Raw genomic sequence first — 18,331 nt, 5'->3', positions numbered from 1 at the left:
AAACAGCATTTGCAGTTGTGGCTTGGGCTTGCGCCACTAGGGCCTCGGGGGACTGAGCTTCAGAGCCTGGGCTCCAGCCTGAGCAGCAAGGTCTCCAGGGGTATCTTTAGCACTAGCATGAGTCTCACTTCCCCAGGGCTCACTCCCCTCCCCAGGCATCCAAAACGCTGTGCAGCTGTATCCTTTGGTTATCTGCATCTTGGGTAAGGCCTTGAAGCTAACGTGCACTAGCCCAGCAGGGCGAGTTCCCAGGGCTTTGCTTTTTTTCTCCTCTCTGAAATAGCAGGTTTTGCATTTAATTTCCCTTTCTTTTGTCACACCATTAAAGTCAAGAGTACAGGTACTCAAAAAACCTTATGAATCTCCTGCAACCATGTGAATCTGAGCACTATGTGCACATGTAGCATTTCTCCTGGCTTTTCTACCTGAATACGTTGTTTAATAAACTAACATTTGTTTAATGTTGACATGACCTACAGGATGTGTAATGTGGCCATGGCAACATTGCTATAGAAACCTTAAGTCTTGGATTTCCTGAGGATTTTGTTAGTTTATATTTGATTTCTTAGACTTCATGTTGCTCTTACTTTTTAAAATATCTCTCTCCCTGTGCGCAGACTGTGTACTTGAGTGTGTATAGGACACTATTAATGATCTGGTTCAAAAAACCTAAAACCTACTTAAGCTAACTGGCTCCTTACATGGTCGTAAGGTTAGTCCCTGTTTCAAGGACTGTAATAGCTGCATCTTACCACTTTTAGAATTAGGGCAGATTTGGGAAGGCCATGCAGAGGTTGCTACCTCCTGTAGTATTGCAAAACTCAGATCCAGAGGAGCTCCTGGCCCAGATTGGGAAGGCACCAGGCTGGTGAATGTGCTATTGTGACTGCTGGTGAATAGACACGCTTCTCCTCATGGAGCAGGAGCACAAGTTGTAGAAGCTGTTGTATTTCAGGTATGCAATAGCACTTTCAAAGCAGCTTCAGAGCCTGGTGGTGAAGATTCCTTACACTCTGCCTCTGCCTGCAATGGAGAGGAGCAGTGCGTGGCTTGCCCCTTCAGCTGTGCACTTCCAGATCATTTGGCCCTAATACAGGTTGGACCTCCCTGATCCAGCACTGTTGGGACCTGACAAGTCCCGAACGAGATAATTTGCCAGACCAGGGAAGGTGACCCCTGCCACTGGCCCCCTCCCTCTGATCCCTGCAGCTACCTGGCTCCAGGCTGCCATGGACATCTGGGTTCCCCAGCTTCATGCTGGCCAAGTTTCCCTGGCCCTGTGCTGCTGTGGACAGACAGGCTTCTCCAGCTTCCAGCCCCATGCTGCTGTGGGTGACTGGAATTCTCCAGCCCCTGGCTCTGTGCTGATGGAGACAGCCAGGCTTCCCTGGCTCCCAACCCCATGCTGCTGCAGGTAGCTAAGATACCCCAGCCCCCACTGCCACAGGCTGCTGGGATTCTCTGGCCTGGCCCCAGCACTTTTGTGGGGCTGTTGGCCCTTCTGCTGTTAGGCTTCCTGGCTCTCTGGTCCAGAAGCATCCCTGGTCCTGCAGAAAGTACTGGTTTTCAGAGGTTCAACCTGCACAGGTCCCAAATTATGGGCACACCCCCGTGAGGAGAGTGGAGGAACATTTTGAGTCAGGGAGGAGGGAATCAGCAACACAAGTTAACATAGAATCATAGGGCTGGAAGAGACCTCAGGAGGTTATCAAGTCCAGCCCCCAAGTTAGCTAATGCCAGCCCTCCGTGGTGGGACCCAGGCATGATCTCAACTTCCCAATTCCACCTTAGTTTCTCCAGGAGTCTTCCAAATCTGGCTCAATCTCCCAAAGGCTACTGCAGCCATTCCAGGAGTCCAATGGTGTAGCAGAGCTAAGGTAGGCTGCGTGCGTGCCCTGGCACTATGCCACTCCTAGAAGCAGATGGCAGCTTATGGGGGCAGGGGACAGAAGGGCTCTGTGTACTGACCCTGCCCCAAACACTGATTCCACAACTCCCATTGGCTAGGAATGGAGAACTGTGGCCAGTGGGAGCTGTGGGGACATTGCCTGCAGAGAGGGGCAGGGTGAAGAGTCACATCTGCATCCCCTGCTTTGCCCCCTGGGGCCACAGAGATGTACCAGCTGCTTTAGGGAGCAGCACAGGGCTGCGCTGGCCGTAACCCCAGTATGCTGCTGACTTGGAGCGACCTGAGGTAAGTGCCATCTAGCCAGAGCCTGCCCCCCAGTTCGCTGCCCAGTGAAAGTGAGGAAGGGTGAGGGGAGTGACGGGATGGAGTGAACAGGGAGGGATCTTGAAGGGGCGGGATGAGGGTGTTTTTGGTTTGTGTGATTAGGCATTTGGTAACCCTAGTCAATGTCAACGTCAGCTGTGGCTGCGCTAATTTCTTTTCCTAGCAGCCTCCACTCTCAGCCCTGTTTCTGCCCCCATAGACCCTTGCTCACACCTTCTCCACACTGAAAACCCAAGTGAAGAGGGGCAGGTATTGGCCCTGCCCTAGAGGTGCAGCCTGGCTGCAAGGTAGAAGCAGCCCACTGCTGAGAAGCTCTTGGCCGTGCCATTGGTCAGTATCTGTGTATTTGAAACTGACTGGGGTAGGTGTTAAGTGCCCTCCCGGGTTGTCACACCCACTTGTGCATGTGTCTGTTTTCTCTGGGCTGGGAGGTGCAACCAAAAATGTCACTAAAGATAGGGGTGTGATAGTGTATTTGTGTAAATGGTTAACCTTGTCTGGACGCAGCAGCTTTGTGGGGGGGAGGGGAGGCAGGCACTGGCTCCCTGTGCGCACCAGCTCCCTGGGAGCTGCCCTACGTGTAAACGTGCCACTGCTGAAAAATTCAGTGATTACATGTTTACCTGAATAAACACTTTTTAGCATCTCTCCTAAAAGAGGGGTTCAGCTCCAAAAAGTTTGCAAAGTTTGCTGCCCTAATAGAATATGTGGAACATATTTCGTTAACATAATTCATTTGAAAAGCAGCTACCTACCTCCTTTGTGCCAGGTCTTGCATTCAGACTTCAGGCCAAATGTGCTCACAAACGCTGAATGCCCAGCAGGAGCATGAGAAGGTGGTGACGGCTTTGTTTCTTGTGGGTTTTGTGCACATTCTGATAATAAATAACTTGGATCTTAAACTGATTACCCTTCATTAAAAGGCTCTTCTGGCCCTCTTTCAACAAGGGATTAACCTACCAACATGTTGCAGACAGCAGCAAATTACCAAATGTTTTATTTCTGCAGCTCCTGCTCCCAGTGTTATTAATTTTGCTTCCTCCTTTTTTATGTTGCTCACCTCAGATGTGGATCAGGGCCTGATGGACCGTCTCAAGGAAATTAACAGCACTCTGGCAAGCCAGCTTGGCCGATTAAAGAACATTCAAAATACAGTGCAGGAGACTGAAGGCCTAGCTGAGCAAGCCCGAAAGCGAGTGGAGAGCACAGAGGACCTAATTGAAGTAGCTTCTAATATGCTAGAGAAGGCAAAGATGGCCGTTAACAATGTGGTGAGTGTTTTGTGAAGGGCTGAGATGAAGCAAACTCCCTAATGTGTAGCATTTTCCAGTTTTGATAGTAGAACAAGCTTCTTAATGTCCTGATTATATTTTTCCTCCTAACAAACTAGCACTGAGCTTGGGTTGCAACATTGTGTGTTTAGTGTCATAAATCTTGGCATAAGTTTTGTTAGTGTGTATTGCACAAACCAATGAGAAAAGTATTACTAGTTGAAAGGAAACCCTTGGTATTCTTCATAGTGTTAATTTTTTTTACTTGCTGTTTGTGACAGCACTTTGAGACATGTACACCATTGCACAGGATTTGTCGTCTCTTCCATTGTATCCAGCATACTCTAACAACCTTAAGGGACTTCCATAGCCATTTTGCTTCCTACCACGTTCCCTAATCACACCGACTTTGCAAACTAATATAAGAAATCAGAACTAGAGCAGTCATGTTAAGTCAGCAAGCTATGGCCATGAATAATTAAAAGGACAAATCAACAAAAGAGGAAAGAATAGCTTCTGAAAGGACCTTTGATTTTGCTTTCAGTCCATTACCCCACCAGACTCAAGTGGTGACCCTAACAACATGACTCTCTTGGCAGAAGAGGCTCGTAAACTGGCTGAACGGTAAGGCCCAGAGTGCCAGTACAAAGCATCTGTGTAAGGGTAGGCCACTTGATTTTTGCCTTTATGAAGGGCTGAATGGGCGCCTGCTGGGAAATGGAAGGTTAACCTTAATTGGCCTGCAATGGAGCAAGATTCCTTTTGCTCAGTATGAAGCTGGAGCTGCTTAGACCAATGATGGGGCATTGGGTTCTGGGACCTGTAAGCACCAGAGCTGTATCTGAGTATTACTCTCTGAGTATTACTGATGGGGGCAGCCTTTGGCCTGCACGTAACTTCATAGACATGTAAAATCATAATAGTACCCTGCAAGTGCCCTCATGGGCTTTACTGGTATGTTGGCAGTGGGATGAGCAACAACACTTCTTTATTAGCCCCCTAACACTGCTACTGGGAGAGGAAGGGGAATGGGTAGCTGGGAATAAATGTAGCTCTTAGTCCTAATTAGATTATTTTCCCTCTGTAATATTGTCCAGACACAAACAAGAAGCCGATGACATTGTGCGCATAGCAAAGGCAGCAAATGATACATCCACAGAGGCCTATACATTGCTGTTGAAGACACTGGCAGGAGAGAACCAAACTGCAAATGATATCGATGAACTCAACAAGAAGTAAGTCAGGAACAGATTATCCTCCCCTTGGTATGAGTGGGGAAAGGATGGTGCTTAAAATAAAATGTCCTCTCTACTTTGGCTGGTGGAAAGTACTTGAGTTCTCTATTTCAACCGTTGTCTTCACTTTTGCCAAGACAGCTTTATCCTTCACTTGCTGATTCAGAAAGAGAATGAAATCCTAGGTTAACCGGATACTCTGTTGTCATAGGTATAATCAAGCAAAGAACATTGCTCGAGACCTAGAGAAACAGGCTAACAAGGTGCATGCAGAGGCGGAGGAAGCTGGGAATAAAGCCCTACAGATCTATGCTAATCTCACCAGTCTTCCTGCTGTGGACTCCAAGGCACTAGAGGTATCTCAGTCAAGCAACGTGTACGGCGTGTTCAAAGATCAATGGTCGCAAACCTGAACTGGTGTGATACATTACTACTGCCTTGTTCAAGTGCTTTGCAATCAGTACTGAAGCTAAAACATGTGTGTGTAAGTGCCATGTAATTTTTGTCTGTATGGAAGAATCAAGACCTTGATATTTGAGTCCTCATTGGAGAGACATGCACAGAGGAAACTGCATGTTTCTCCATTTATCCAGTTCCAAAGGACAAAAGACGAGTCACCGTCTGGTGTTATCTGAAGCTGCTTTCAGGGGATGCAGGAATCTTAGGCCTAATGCTGAGCTCTCTAAACTGTTTCCTTTCCTGTCCCGTCCCCCCCGCCACCACACGTACTAGAAGAGAGTTTGATGGAAGCTTTCTTACATAGGAACTATTTCTTGCATAGGCCTCAGTTGGAGTATTGTGTCCAGTTCTGGGCACCACATTTCAAGAAAGATGTGGAGAAATTGGAGAAGGTCCAGAGAAGAGCAACGAGAATGATTAAAGGTTTAGACAGAGAACATGACCTGTGAAGGAAGACTGAAAGAATTGGGCTTATTTAGGTTAGAAAGGAGAAGACTGAGAGGGGACATGATAGCAGTCTTTAGGTATCTAAAAGTGTGTCACAAGGTGGAGGGAGACAAATTGTTCTTTTTGGCCTCTGATGATAGGACAAGAAGCAATGGGCTTAAATTGCAGCAAGAGAAGTTTAGGTTGGACATTAGGAAAAACTTCCTAATTGTCAGGGTGATTAGACACTGGAATAAGTTGCCTAGGAAGGTTGTCAAAACTCCATCTATGGAGATATTTAAGAGCAGGTTAGATAGACATCTATCGGGGATTGTTCAGATCCGTGGTCACCAATCCGTCGATTGCGATCGACTGATCGATTGGGAGGGCTCTACCAGTTGATTGCGAGGTGTTCAGGGCCCCCCTCCCAAATCCCCCCACCCCAAGAAGCCCCACTACCTACCTTCGAAAATGGAGGTAGTGCCGGCTTCCCGCGGGGTGGAGGGAAGGCCGGCAGCTACGCACCACTTCCGGGGTTTCCGGAAGTGCGCTGCCTGCTCCCCTCCTCCAGGTCTGTGGCGCGCCAGGAGGAGTCCCGGAGGAAGGCGTGTGCTGGGGCTTCCGGGAAGGGGAGGCGTACACCGGGGCTCCCCTCCTCTGCGGGGGAGGAGGTAGGAGTCCCGGGGGGAAGTGCATGCAGGGGAGGGAGGAGGAGTCCCAGGGGGAAACATGCTCTGGGGCTTTCCTCCTTTTCGGGGGGAGAAGTCCCAGGAGGAGGCTCTTACCAGAGCTTCCCTCCTCTGGGGGAGGCGCGTGCGGAGGATTCCCTGCCCCAGCCAACACTCTGCCCCCTGTTCCAACTGGCACTCTGCTCCCACTGGCACCCTGTCCCCTCCCCTGCCAGCACCCTGTCCCTTGCCTCCACTGACACCCTGTCCTCTGCCCCAGGCACTTGCCCTAGAACCCACTAACCCACTGGCCCTCTGGCCCTTGCCCCAGCACCCATTGGCACCCTGCCCCAGCACTCTGTCCCCTACCCCGACACCCAGTCTCCTGCCCCAGCACCTACAAGCATCCTGTCCCCTGTCCCAGCACACATTGGCACCCTACCCAGCACCCTCTCCCCTATCCTGGTACCCCCCTGGCACCCTTCCCCAATACCATGTTCCCTGCTCCCACCAGCACAGTTGGGGCCACATTAGTGAGGCTTGTGGGAGTTTTAGAGCAGTTTTTATTTTGCATCTCACTTGTGTGGCCCCAACTGACTTTTCTGTGGGTCAGTGACCCCTCACTCAAAACAGGTTCCCCGCCCTTCTCATAAATAAAGACAATGCAGAAACTTTTTGTGTTTGACATAGTATTTTATTTAAAAATGAAGCCTGGCCAAAAACCCCTAATTGGGGCCAAACCCCCATCTACCCACAGCATCATAACACTCCTGCACTCCCCCTTCCCCCAGACCCTTGATCTGAACCCATCATACACTGGAATCCCCTGCCCTGAGCCCATCACATACGCTAATCCAAATTCCTGCACCCTGATATCCACAACCCTGTGGTTTGTTTAGTACCCTAACCCTACATCTGACCCCAACACTGCCTGGCCTGAAGCCCCCTCCCCGAACCAGTGTCCCCTTCTCCACCTCCTCCTGAATCCAGATTTCCTCCCAGAGCTTGCACCTCTCACTCCTTCCCACACCCAAAGCCCTCATTCCCACCCTAGAGCCTACCCAGCGAGGGTAAGACTAGACTGCAGGAGATATTCCAGAAAAACTCTTCTGCATCCAGGGATGCGTTTTGCTCTTCCACTAAAAAAAGTAGAAGAACAATGTGCTCTTTCGGTAACCCCTATATTCCTCTTTCCATGAGGAATAAGGGGGCTTCCAAAAGAAGGGGTTTTTCTGACATTTGGTCCAGTCTAGACAGGCCAAATGTTGGAAAAACCTCTTCCTACAGAAGAATTGGGGGAAAAAAGCAGCAGTATAAGGGTTGGGGATAGCAAGTGATGGAGAGGAGGAGAACAGAGAAGAAGGGGCGGGGCTTTAAGGAAGGGGCGGGGACGGTAGATCTTGGCTTGTTCTGTCATTTAAAAAGTGATCTTGGGTGTAAAAAGGTTGGAGACCACTGGTCTAGATGGTACTGGGTCCTGCCATGAGGGCAAGGGACTGGACTTGATGACCTCTTGAGGTCCTTTCCAGTTCTAGTGTTCTATGATTCTATTTCTATGTGTCCTGTATAGCATTCAGCAAAGTGAGGCCCTGATCCTTTTAGGAATTCTTGAGCATCAAATTAATAATAAATTAATACTAGGAGTGTAACTGCAGCTTCTGTCTCTCTCGTGCACTAGAAAGTTCACAGTATATCTGTCTCCCTGCTGAGAAGTTCTGTTATGTTCACAGAAGCTGGTTTTGTTTCCGATCTCCACATACAGAATGAGGCAAATAAGATCAAGAAGGAAGCAGAGGAGCTGGGTCAGCTCATTGACAGGAAGTTGAAGGATTATGAGGATTTGAGAGAAGACATGAAAGGGAAGGAGCTGGAAGTGAAGAATCTCTTGGAGAAAGGAAGGACTGAACAACAGGTTAGTTCTGCTGTGCACAGGTTCTTACTTCCTGAAGTGACCCTAAGGAAGCAAATTACAAAGCAGATTCGAGACTTAAGGTACGTCTAGACTACATGCCTCTGTCGCCAGAGGCATGTAGATTAGGCTACCAGGCATAGGAAAATGAAGCGGCGATTTAAATAATCGCCGCTTCATTTAAATTTACATGGCTGCCGCGCTGAGCCGACAAACAGCTGATCAGATGTCTAGATGTACCCTTACACTGCTAATAACTGGCTTTGTGGACATGAGGGTGGGCGGAAGGGATGAATAGCAGGCTCTGACCACGAGAGAAGAATGCAGTGGTGTTTGGATTCTCACTGGAAGGCAAGAGCTGCAGGATCTGGGGTGGAGAGGAGGAGTTTGGGGTGCAGGAGAGGGCTCAGGGTTGGGGTGCAGGGATGAAGGCTGGGGATGCAGGATCTGGGCGGGAGTTAGGGATGAGAGCTTTAGAGTACAGGCTTCCCCAGGAAGGAGAGCACTCGCATTCTCTCTCTCCCTCCCCCCCACAGCAGCCCTAGTCAGGTGAAAGGCATCTTTCTGCTAGCTATGACAGGTCTCTACTGCTGGGATGGTGGGGGGAGAACTTTGCAGTGGCTAACAAGCTTGCCTTTCCCTGGACCCAGCAGGGAGCTGCCTCGGCAGCCCTGAGCTCCTGCGTGAGGCTTATTAGGCAGCTGCATGGCCTCGCTGCTTAGAGGGAACTTCCTGTGCTGAGCACTTTCTTGTGTTGGGCTGGGATTTGCTGGGCTGCCGGCATGACACATTTTTGGTATGGCTAGATCTTGTCCTGCAGAAGAGGAGACTCTGCTGACCTAGGTTGTGTATCTCTAGACTGCCGACCAGCTGCTGGCCCGAGCCGATGCTGCCAAAGCTCTGGCTGAAGAAGCCGCCAAGAAGGGAAGGGACACACTAGAGGAAGCCAATGACATTCTCAGCAACCTGAGAGGTATCAGAGTCTTCTAGGGAGAATATCTGTACATGGTTTGTATAGTGACTGGGCCTCCTCATCAGAGGCAGGCTGGGTTAGGGAGTTGTGTGGTTCAAGCTGTCACTCTTGGAAACTAGCATTTCATCCAACAGTGACCATCAACCTACATTGCTAGATTCTACTTCTTATAATTTAGCCTCCCTCTGCATTCTGCGTACTAAGCCTCAACCCCCTCCCATTAGCAGTCACTGGTATTCTGGAAGCTAGGAGGTAGAAAGCCAATAATGAACTTGGTCTGCTGTCCCTATATCAGTGTAAATCCTGCCCTGATAGCCTGTGCAGTCAGTCAGTATGTCCTGGATTAATTCCTGTGATATCACCAGCGTGTGTGTCTCACTCCTTTCCAAGCATTGATCTACTTGCCCCTCGTCTCCTGTCATTTTTCTTCCCTCCAATTTAAAGGTAGCATAGGCTGGGCTGCTGGCTGAGTTTCCTTGGCCTGACAAGTGTCTGAGTCTTCCTGAACAGTAGGTCAAACAATGCCTGCATTTTTACCAGATTTTGACAAGCGTGTGAACGATAACAAGACAGCCGCTGAGGGAGCACTGAAGAAGATTCCTGCCATTACCCGAACCATTGCTGAAGCTAATAACAAGACACAGCAAGCAGAGCTGGCACTTGGTAATGCTGCTGCTGATGCCAGGGAAGCCAAGAGCAAAGCAGATGATGCTGAGAAAATTGCTAATTCTGTCCAGAAGGTGAGATTTTCCCAGCACTGTTTGGGTCATTCTTTGTGAAGTAGTGAAATGAATGGAGTGTAAAACAAAAAATAAAACAAGGAGAAAAAAACCTGCTTTCGGCTCCCATAGATCCTGATGGGACTGTGCACTTACTGAGTTGTGTTAAGCCATGGTGAGCTAATATGACTTTCTGAACCCACTGTGTAAATTCCAGGGGGTGAGATTAGCTAGTGTAAAATCATCTCCTGAATTGTGTGGTTGAGCTGACCTTCCCTTGGGACACTTGCCCTTGGGGATGTAATGAGTGAAAGAAGGGGGTGAAGAATTTTCTTTTGTATCCTATGTGGTGCATCCTTTTTGAACCTTTTATCTCCCTTGTCCTTAGAATGCTGCAAGTACAAAGTCTGAGGCCGACAAGACTTTCTCTGATGTGACAGAGTTGGACAAAGAAGTGGATGACATGCTGAAACAGCTGCAAGATGCAGAGAAGGAGCTAAAGAGGAAGCAGGAGGAGGCTGATCAGGATATGATGATGGCAGGCATGGTGAGTTACTCTGGGAGCTGAATGCAGTGTGTGGGACAGTAGGAAGACTGGATACAGTATCAGTTAGGGATATCGAATCCCAGTTAATCAGTTAACTGGTTAAACATTAGCTTGTAATTGGTTAACCGACTAGTGGGCTCCTGCTTCCAGCCCCACCCTGGGGCTGAGGCTGGCTTTTTTGGCTTCCAACCCCTGCCAAGTGGGGCTGGAGACATAGGTGCTGGAGGGGCTGCTCCCCGTGGTTAATCATTCCCTAGTTAATTGTTGCCTGGTTATCCGGTTAATCATTACCTGGTAAGCATCAACCAGTAAGGGGTATAAAATCAACTGCTTACCCATTCACATTCCTAGTATCAATGGTGAGAGTTGGTATGTTGGCTCTGTCATTCTTGTTATCTTATTGACTGTCCTGTTCCAAACACATTTGATTCAGGTCTCAGTCTAGTCAGTGACTTTTTCCTCTTAAGTTTTGTAAGAGAATGAAAGAACTAGGATTAGAATATAATGCATCCTTTAACTTTAGCTGCAGAGCACTGTCACAACTTGGGAAAAACAGAGTTCCGTGACCTAAGACTTGCCCCATCTGTAAATGAAAGAGCGATTGTCGTCCAATGGAAGCCTCCTCCATTATTAATTTTTCTCATTGAAAGCCAAGTCATTTGATTTTTGTGTTGAGATACGCACGTGCCCATGCGCTGTAATACAGATCTAAAATTGAAATGTTTCATAGGGGTTATTGTCCTATACGGAGCAGTCAGGGATGCAAAACAGTGTATAGAGTATGAAACTAGCCCTTTGTGTCCTTGTTGGGCAAGTTTCATGCTCTAGGATGGCAAACATTGGATAGGGAAGCTTTGCTATGATGAGAGGTAAATCTGTTATGATCTTGACTACTCTGACATCATTGCATTTGCACCTTTTTTTTTTCCCTTACAGGCTTCACAAGCTGCCCAAGAGGCAGACGACAATGCAAGAAAAGCTAAAAGCTCTGTTAACAGTTTGCTCACCCTCATTAATGACCTTCTGGGACAGCTAGGTATATATCTAATTTACAGCTATCCACACCCCTCCCAGAATTCTACTCCTAAACACTTGTGCCTTGTTCTTCAGCATGTTGTTTTATTGCAGAAACTGGAAAAAATTCACAGTTGGATTAGCTTGGCTGCTCACCTGACAATCTGGGTGCTAGGAATTTAATGATCCATTAAGTTATTTATTTCTGAATCAATATTTTATGGGTTATCCTCAAAGGCTCGTTGTGTAGGTGTACTATGTTCATTGCTGCTTTGGGTGAGCATTGCGGATGTGACTCAGTTTCACAGTGTCTGAGACTTCACTGCTTTAAAGGCTAGCAGACATGTTAGAAGGCTGGCAGTTGCTTGTGAGGAGTTTTCTTTGTCCTCTTTTGTTTCCTGTGCTCTGGTTTCTTTCTGCTTTTGGAGGATTACATACATTTTGGTTACTCCCTCTCCTGTGATGGTCTTCCAGCAGAGAAGGAGAACAGGGAAATGATGAAAAGCCTTCTAGATCCTGTTGGATAAATAAGTTCATGATCTTAATTTGCTGCTTAGGGGAATCTAGAGCCCTTTTGACAAGCATGCCCTGGCTCCTTCACAGAAGGAGGAAAAGAAAAGCTCCTGTTCAGAGTAAAAACAAAGGATCGAGAGAGAACCAGGTAGTCCCTTCTACCCTCCTCTCTCTCAGCCACAGTCACCTACAAAGGGGGCCACCAATAGAGTCTCTGATAGAAATTAAAAGTAAAATAATAGCAACAACTGACTTTTGGCTCTCTACAGCATCCTTCAAAAGGCTGCAGGGCTTCAGCTAATTACTATGGAAAGTATTTTCCCTATCTCAGTAAACCCTCCTCTTCTCCCATAGTGCCCTACCCTGGAGTTTTGTCCTGCCAGGAATAGTTTGTCAGAAGAATGTGTATTTACGATAAATGCTTTGCTTTTTTGCATTCTGCTTTATCCCGAGACTTGACCTTAGGAGTTGCCGAAATCCCTCCTATGTTTGCAAAGCCCCAGCCCAGTAACACACTTAGATGTACATTGTACAGTTAGTAGAGAATAATTAACTGTATATTGCACAGCTGTGATTCATTCATAGGGATCACATAACCTTATAAACGATAGAAGCAAAGCTTGTGTTAAGAATGCAGAAGATGTAATTTATAACTTTTTCCACTAAAGAGAATATTTTAAAATGAATTATTGAAAACCGAGGGCCAGATTCTGAGCTTGTAAAAAGCTGCGGAAGACTTGGCCCACAATGTATGCAGCGAGCTAGGATAATTTAAAATCAGCTGTCACGCACGAAAGGTAAAGACTTGATGATATACTTATTGTTTATTCATAGTGGGTTCAGGTAAGTGTGGTTCAGACACCCACTTAACCCGAAACTCCATCTTGTGAAGCGTAATCATAGTTTTGCCTTGTTTCACAGTATTGAAAGTCCCAGTAGCAATTCCAGTTAGTGTTAATGCTGCATGAAGACAGTTATTTCACCAATAAGGTTCCACTGTATTAATCCATCATTTGCATTCTCCTGGGTAAATGCTTTCGAGCAGCCAACAGCCTTGTGAAGTGTTAGTGGAATTCACTGTGTGTGTGCTGCTGATTTTTCTAGGGCAACTGGACCCAGTGGACTTGAACAAACTGAATGAAATCGAGGGTACTCTGAATACAGCCAAAGATCAGATGAAAGATAGTGACTTGGACCGGAAAGTGACTGAATTGGAGGATGCAGCCAGGCGGCAGGATGAAGCCATACAGGCCTATAACAGGGACATTGAAGATATCCTGAAAGACATTAACAATCTGGAAGACATCAAGAAGACCTTGCCATCTGGCTGTTTCAACACCCCGTCCATTGAGAAACCCTAAGGGTGTGCTGGGGGTGGGGTGGGGGCATTCCCCCAGCGTCTGGTGGAGCAATTGTTTGGCTATGGAGTGCCTTAACACACAGATTACCTTCTTCAAATCCCCAGCTCTCCGCTGCTCACAGTTGCTATTTTCTTTCCAAATCAGGAAAAGTTGCAAAGATTTTTAAAGAGAAGCAAATTAAATATCCATTTTTGGGCATCAGAAAGTTTTTAAATAAATTTTCTCTTCCTCAACACTCCACTCTGCCCCTCTCTTATACACACCTCCCTTTGATTTGCACAAGGATGTGAAATGTTTTGGACTACTCTTACTGTGGTGCAGAAACGACCACGTGAGCCGGTGTACAGTGGGGCAAACTAGATCTCGTTTTTCTTCTCTTCCCCCTTACACCTTAAACCCCCCTCAGTCCCAGATTTCTCTGTTTCTATGAAGGAAAGGTTTGGCTATCGAAGTATTACTACAATGGCCAGTATAGCTGCACTCATAAAGAACGCTAATCCCCTTCTTCAGGTATTAACCACCTCCTTCTTTTTTAAACAGATCTACATAAATTAATGGCTAATCAAAAACATTGGTAGCCACCTATCATATGATTTAGCATCTGTCTAGCATGCAGTATACCCCTCTGCTGAGAAGAGAGAGATGCAGCTGTGAGAAGAGCTGGTGGGAGGAAAGGTAGAGGAATGAGGTGATAGATCTCAAAACATTACTGTTGGCCTGTAGAACAGAAATGTCTAATATCTGTGAACAGCTGCCTGAGCTTTTTCTTCAGGTAGGGAAGCTTGCAAGTGATCAGCTCTGATCTCCTCAGTAATAGCTACTAGGAGTCTCAAAAGAAAACATTCAGGGTTACAGAGAGACAGGGTTTTTTTAAGCCACTAAGATAATTTTGAAGAAGAAAGCAAAGAGCTCTTATCAGTTAGCCTGTCTAAATATGAAGCTGTGATATCTTCAGATAGAACATGGGTGTCTGTAAGGGTCTGTTTCTCCACCCTCTTGCTATCAGGGGATGGTGTCTTTACACTACAGTATCAGGCTTGCCTTTGTCCAAGGCAAAACTCATCCTACTCCCATTTTCCTGCTGATCTCCCAGTCTTCCTAAAATGCTGCAGTACAGATTGTTCAGACCTAGGTCTTGTGGCAGATATCCAGCACTCACAGTATTTCACATGGCTGCCGCTTCAGAACTTCTGTCCAACTCAATGTCACCTGCTCCCACCTAATTAAGCTACCTTGTAGGGTAGGGGGAGGGGTTGCCTTTAACCCCAACCCCTTGAGTTTTCTCATTAAATCGGTCTGACACTCCCTGCCTTTAAGATTCACATATATCTATCCTTAAACACTATGCAACTTTGTACGTTTGCGTAGCGGGGAAGAAATTATTATCTGACACACACTGGTGCTATTAATTATTTCAGATTGATATTTTTGAGTGAATGTGGGTTTTTTGTTTTGTGTCTGTCTGTTTTATCATGATTACAGAGTGAGGAAGTCTACGTACGTACGTGTGTGTGTGTGTGTGTGTGTGTGTTTGTGTGTGTGTAAATATACTCGGTCCTATTTCCAGAATGGCACGGTCTGTTCTCTACTTGCTTCCTCTTAGCCATCACCATACATGCACCATATATCTCTGCCACTATTATTCCTTTGAGGTCAGGCATCTCCCTGGCCAGCTTCCTGCTCTCTTCTCTCCCTTATGTTTGCAGTATCTGTATTCTGTGGTATTAACAATAACCTGCTTGCCTGTGTATGCAGCCCAATGATGGGGCACCCAGCCCCCCAAGGAGGACTCTGAAATGTGTAACTCATAAGAAACTCGTTACCTTCTTTGTCTCTGACCAATGGACGTGACATGCTGATTTTGGATGGTTGGGGCTTTGCTCCTGGGAGAGCTGTAGCACTGTTATAGGCCCAGTAGAGGTCTAAGAGCTGAATCTGTAGCTTTCCTACATGTGCAAGAAGTGAGAGCTCTCCTTAGGGCTCTGCCATTGCTGCTGGGCAGAGGGGAGTGGTTTCCAGCCAGCCCTCACATTTCCTACTTCTTACCGTGGGCTTGTTACAATTTACCAAAAACTGACTTGGAATACCCCTAATCCCACAGGTGGAGCAGAGCTGCCTTTGTCCGACAGCACACTTGTGGGACTTTCCTATCAGTATTTCCTGGCTGGCTGTTCTAGTATCGTGGCTGCCTCCTAACCAAGTCACCTCTCGGCCAAGGCTGTGGAAAGAGCAGATACTAAATTGCCATTCCATGCCCTGGCTCACCTCAGGCCTAAGGTTTCTGGCTTTTCACTTTTTCTTAAACTGTTTTTAACAAATTTTTATTTTTAAAAAAAGGTCTTTATAAGCAATCTTTTAATACACTACTGCATTACAGCCCCAATATCTCATTGTATAAGTCCAGTTATTTCTTTGCATAATGTGATGACAAGAAGGCTGCTGGTAGAATGCTGGTTGTCACAGGGGACGCACACCTGTTCCCTCATTTTATTCTTGCCTGTGGCCTCCTCCATATGTGCCTTCACTTCAGCTTTTGCCTTAATCTGTGGTCTTGCTGTCTGGGGCGGTGAACAAAATGCGACACTTGCAGTTTTTTATGTATAAAACAGTATTTCTTATTTATAATAAAGTCTGAATATTTGTAACCCCTTATACTGTGAGTTTCTTTGAGTGTTCTTTATTTGGGGGAAGTGCATGGTGACTTGGCATGTAAAGCTTGCCTTATGAAGGCTAATCAATTCAATCTGTGGGCTCGAATATTTACTCGTCTTTTCTCCTGGGATTGTTTTGGTTTAGCTGGTCTGTGAGGACTTTACCTAAATCTGCTCTTGGAATTTGTAACAGTGAAGAGATCTCATCTCATAATCAGAATCATGCGAGAAGAATTTCAATTCCTACAAGATTCAATTGATGGATGCTAACTTTCTCAGAACTTCCCAAGGCAATAACTGATACTTCATATATGGACTAAGGATGTTAAAGAGTAGTCAACTAGTTGACTATTCGATAACCAAATGCTTATCGGTTAGTCAGTTGACTTGACTAGTCAATACCTCCTCTTCCCCTCCTCCCACCGCTGCCTCTGTCAGATAGAGGCAGCAAAGGGTGCAGGGAAGAGGGGGTACTTTAAAGGGCAGTGCCACACAACTGAGCCTGGGTCAGCTGTGCAGCACTGCCCCTTTGAATGCCACCTCTGCATTTCAAAGTGGCAGAGCCGCACAGCTGATCCCCAACTGTTTCAAAGAGGCAGTGCTGCCTGGGGCCCGAGGTCAGCTGGGGACTCCCCAACTGATCCCAGGCTCCACGCAGCATTTCTGCGGAATCCAGGATCAGCTGACCCGGGGTTCTGCTGAAATGCTGTGTGAAGTCAGGGATCAGCTGGGGACTCCCCGGACTCTGCGTGGCATTTCAAATCGGCAGCGCAGCATGGATCCCAGGGTCAGCGGGGGACTCTGAGTCCCCCACTGACCCCGTGCTCCATGAGTGCACTTCTGTTTTGAAATGCACAAGAGCCCCTGCTAGCAACTCTTGTACACTTCAAAGCTGGCACACTTGGGAGTCAGCGGGACTTCCCACTGCCCTGGGGCTGCATGCAGTGTTCCACATTCCTCCTTTGACATGTACAGGAGCCCCAGAGGGAGTGCTTATAGACTAGTAGAGTAGTCGATGGAAATTTCATCGACTACTCAACTAGTAAATTAACTGATATTTAACATCCTTAATATGGACTGTGTTCTTTCAGCTGTCCCTGCTTGATTTGATGCAAATGGTAAAGCCCTGCATGGGACTGTTGTTTTTTTTTTAATCCTGTCCTGCCCTGCAATACCTACACCCACTCCCACCTACTTCTGCATTGTTTCTTGCATTTTTAACCCACAAAAACCTTATCCTCAAATCCCACACGAATGAGAGGTTGTCCTGCCACGTAACAAACCACGCTTCCCTCCCCCTCCATAAAAAGGTGATTACTACATATAAAGTAGAACCTGAGAGTTACTAACACCAGAGTTATAAACTGACCAGTCAAGCGCACACCTTATTTGTAACCAGATGTATGCAATCCGGCAGCAGCAGAGACCGAATAAAAACAAAATCAGAGCCATGTTAAATGAAAACTACTTAAAAATAGAAGGGAAAGCAGCATTTTTCTTCTCCGTAATAAAGTTTCAAAGTTGTATTAAGTCCATGTTCAGTTGTAAGCTTTTGAAAGAACGACCATAATGTTTTGTTCAATGTTACAAATATTTCACTTACAAGCAACCTCTCTCGAGGTGTTTGTAATTCTGAGGTTCTGCTTAAAATGGGATTCAGGGACAAATTTTACCACTGAAAGAATAAAACTAATCTTACGAACACCATATAAAAATACTTTTTAACTCCTGCTACAGTAAGCATCAAATCTTTCTATCCCTCTTAAATGTCAGTATTAAAACTTGTATATGGAGAGTGGGAGAAAAACTTGCTTTACATTGCCAAATTTCTATTTATGACAAACTGACAAAGAGACTTCATGGTTTCCCACAAAGTACAACAGTTTTGGGTTTTTTGCCCATGCAGTTTAGTTTGCACCAAAGTACAATTTACCCACTCCTGCAATGATTCCCATGGGATCCCAGGACTGCTGGAAGTGGTTACTTCTGAACAGATGGCACCATCTTCTTGCTCCAGAGTTGGAGCGCTCTCACCTCAATGTTTTTTTAACCTGCTTTCCTTCCTCTTCTCTCATCTTTCAAGGTTCTTTTATGAAGCTGAAAACATGCCAGCGTGGTTTACTGCCCGCAAGGGTCAGAGAGGAGGGCTCTTTTGTTAGCGATACATCCTTCAAGACAAGTCTGTGCCAGCAACAAAAATCCTGTCCTGGCCATAGTCCAAACAAAGCACGTTCGTTTGAAAATAAAAAACCCAAAGTCAGTCGCATGTGACTGTGGCAATAGTTAGCTCTCTCACTGGGCACATGAAGGAGTTTTAGTTCTTTTGGCTCAAAATAAAAGCAGTTTTTTCCT

At 46.6% G+C, this 18,331-nt stretch overlaps 1 protein-coding gene across 1 annotated transcript in view; it reads left to right on the top strand.

Annotated features, from left to right (window-relative positions):
* LAMC1 (laminin subunit gamma 1) overlaps nt 1-15,980 on the top strand; it is a 155,108-nt gene extending 139,128 nt beyond the window's left edge. The window contains exons 19-28 of the mRNA XM_014575427.3: nt 3,299-3,504; nt 4,049-4,128; nt 4,602-4,739; nt 4,951-5,095; nt 8,055-8,204; nt 9,060-9,174; nt 9,715-9,914; nt 10,282-10,440; nt 11,377-11,476; nt 13,072-15,980. Of these exons, the coding sequence (XP_014430913.3) occupies nt 3,299-3,504; nt 4,049-4,128; nt 4,602-4,739; nt 4,951-5,095; nt 8,055-8,204; nt 9,060-9,174; nt 9,715-9,914; nt 10,282-10,440; nt 11,377-11,476; nt 13,072-13,328 (1,550 nt within the window). The 3' untranslated portion in view covers nt 13,329-15,980. The remainder of the gene's footprint in view (nt 1-3,298; nt 3,505-4,048; nt 4,129-4,601; nt 4,740-4,950; nt 5,096-8,054; nt 8,205-9,059; nt 9,175-9,714; nt 9,915-10,281; nt 10,441-11,376; nt 11,477-13,071) is intronic.
* The last annotated feature ends 2,351 nt before the right edge of the window (nt 15,981-18,331 follow it).

This window comes from Pelodiscus sinensis, chromosome 9 (assembly GCF_052426305.1).
Source record: "Pelodiscus sinensis isolate ZL-2025 chromosome 9, ASM5242630v1, whole genome shotgun sequence".
Classification (NCBI taxonomy): Eukaryota; Metazoa; Chordata; order Testudines; family Trionychidae; genus Pelodiscus; species Pelodiscus sinensis.
The sequence above is the reverse complement of the archived record's forward strand: the minus strand, read 5'-3'. Positions and strand labels throughout refer to the sequence as shown.